The sequence below is a fragment of the Nerophis ophidion genome, linkage group LG01, assembly GCF_033978795.1.
Source record: "Nerophis ophidion isolate RoL-2023_Sa linkage group LG01, RoL_Noph_v1.0, whole genome shotgun sequence".
NCBI classification, from domain to species: Eukaryota; Metazoa; Chordata; class Actinopteri; order Syngnathiformes; family Syngnathidae; genus Nerophis; species Nerophis ophidion.
In genome coordinates, this window is record NC_084611.1 from 2,745,871 (window position 1) to 2,748,670 (window position 2,800).

General features: G+C 43.6%; 1 protein-coding gene across 1 annotated transcript; it reads left to right on the forward strand.

Annotated features, from left to right (window-relative positions):
* The first annotated feature begins 566 nt into the window (after positions 1-566).
* LOC133548771 (putative uncharacterized protein BRD3OS) lies at positions 567-1,484 on the forward strand. The gene has a single exon (XM_061893726.1). It carries the CDS (start codon positions 795-797, stop codon positions 1,065-1,067), a length of 273 nt encoding a protein of 90 aa, XP_061749710.1. The 5' UTR covers positions 567-794; the 3' UTR covers positions 1,068-1,484.
* Positions 1,485-2,800: the final 1,316 nt, after the last annotated feature.

Here is a 2,800-nt window from a genome sequence, read left to right on the forward strand (position 1 = left end):
AGTACCACCACGATGACAACATTAAATACAGTAGTGTAGTAGACCTAAGTATTCATTAAGTACCACCATAATGACAACATTAAATAAAGTAGTGTAGTAGACCTAAGTATTCATTAAGTACCACCATTATGACAACATTAAATACAGTAGTGTAGTAGACCTAAGTATTCATTAAGTACCACCACGATGACAACATTAAATACAGTAGTGTAGTAGACCTAAGTATTCATTAAGTACCACCATGATGACAACATTAAATAAAGTAGTGTAGTAGACCTAAGTATTCATTAAGTACCACCATGATGACAACATTAAATAAAGTAGTCATGCTACGATTTCCACAAATCCAATGTCATGTAAGCCAAATATTTTAGTTTGATTCTGAAACAAGAAAAATCGCACAACTCACTAATAAGAAAAACTAAAATGCAACAAAGAAACAAAAACATTTGACTAGTTGGTGTTTTCAGCTTTCGTTAGTATTTTTTTTTATGTGCATATTTAAAATATATAAAATACTTCTCGATCAATGTGCTTAGTTTTGCAGTTTGTTGGAATAAAGACGTCGACGAGGAAATGCCGTGACGTCACATCCGGGAAGAAAGCAGGGCAGGACGCAGCATTAGCAGCTCTTAGTCTTCAAAGCGTTATTTACCGCGATAGTCGGCGGCGTTACCATGGTAACCCAGCCCGCGGTCCTCCTTCCCGGGACAAGACGCAGCAGATGTGAGGAAGACGCCCGGTCAAAGATGGCGCCGGCGAGCTAGCTGCTTCCCCCCCGAGATGCTGGCAGCATGGCGGACTGCGGCGGTGCTGCTGCTGCGGTAGAAGACGGCGCGGCCCCGCTGGCGAGGAAGGCTCTGTCCGCGGCCTTCTGTCGGCTGCGTTACCGGGACACGTCGCTGCTGGTGTGGCGGCAGCAGCAGGAGGCCGCCGCCCCGCCGCCGTCTTACCTCAGCCGCAGCCAGTCCTCCTGGTACAGTAACTATGGCAACCAGGCCGTGCTGGTCCGGGACAGGAGCAGCCTGCAGGACGCGGGACAGTCCCGGATCTGCAGCGTCATGTAGACTTTCACAATAAAAGCTGGCGCGCCCAGACGGTTGCTGATGGTGTCAATCAAGGTCCAGTCACGTGACACGTCTTGTGTTTGTTTATGGGAACAAAAAGCGTCATGTGGACTTTCACAATAAAAGCTGATGGTGTCAATCAAGGTCCAGTCACGTGACACGTCATGTGTTTGTTTATGGAAACAAAAAGCGTCATGTAGACTTTCACAATAAAAGCTGATGGTGTCAATCAAGGTCCAGTCACGTGACACGTCATGTGTTTGTTTATGGAAACAAAAAGCGTCATGTAGACTTTCACAATAAAAGCTGATGGTGTCAATCAAGGTCCAGTCACGTGACACGTCATGTGTTTGTTTATGGGAACAAAAAGCGTCATGTAGACTTTCACAATAAAAGCTGATGGTGTCAATCAAGGTCCAGTCACGTGTCACGTCATGTGTTTGTTTATGGAAACAAAAATCGTCGTGTAGACTTTCACAATAAAAGCTGATGGTGTCAATCAAGGTCCAGTCACGTCATGTGTTTGTTTATGGAAACAAAAAGCGTCGTGTAGACTTTCACAATAAAAGCTGATGGTGTCAATCAAGGTCCAGTCACGTGTCACGTCATGTGTTTGTTTATGGGAACAAAAAGCGTCATGTAGACTTTCACAATAAAAGCTGATGGTGTCAATCAAGGTCCAGTCACGTGTCACGTCATGTGTTTGTTTATGGGAACAAAAAGCGTCATGTAGACTTTCACAATAAAAGCTGATGGTGTCAATCAAGGTCCAGTCACGTGTCACGTCATGTGTTTGTTTATGGGAACAAAAAGCGTCATGTAGACTTTCACAATAAAAGCTGATGGTGTCAATCAAGGTCCAGTCACGTGTCACGTCTTGTGTTTGTTTATGGAAACAAAAAGCGTCATGTAGACTTTCACAATAAAAGCTGATGGTGTCAATCAAGGTCCAGTCACGTGTCACGTCATGTGTTTGTTTATGGAAACAAAAAGCGTCATGTAGACTTTCACAATAAGAGCTGATGGTGTCAATCAAGGTCCAGTCACGTGTCACGTCATGTGTTTGTTTATGGGAACAAAAAGCGTCATGTAGACTTTCACAATAAAAGCTAATGGTGTCAATCAAGGTCCAGTCACGTGACACGTCTTGTGTTTGTTTATGGAAACAAAAAGCGTCATGTGGACTTTCACAATAAAAGCTGATGGTGTCAATCAAGGTCCAGTCACGTGTCACGTCATGTGTTTGTTTATGGGAACAAAAAGCGTCATGTAGACTTTCACAATAAAAGCTAATGGTGTCAATCAAGGTCCAGTCACGTGACACGTCTTGTGTTTGTTTATGGAAACAAAAAGCGTCATGTGGACTTTCACAATAAAAGCTGATGGTGTCAATCAAGGTCCAGTCACGTGTCACGTCTTGTGTTTGTTTATAAAAACTGTTCCTGCCTCAGTTATTAAGATTCCTCTATTTTGTTTGTGTTTATTGCCAAGTCGTTTCAATTGGTTCTGCTAAGTGAGCTGCGCCTATAAGAAACGCGGAGGCAGTGTGGGTGGGCAATATCGCAAATGTGGGTGTCGATACCGATCCCATCCGATACCGGCCAGTATTGCCGATACTGATACCGATACCGGAAGTGTTGTCATCTGATGGGGGAGGGGGGGGCTTCGGGGTATCGATACTTTTGAAAAACAAATTTGTACTTTTGCCTTTATTAATTGATTACGATAATAAT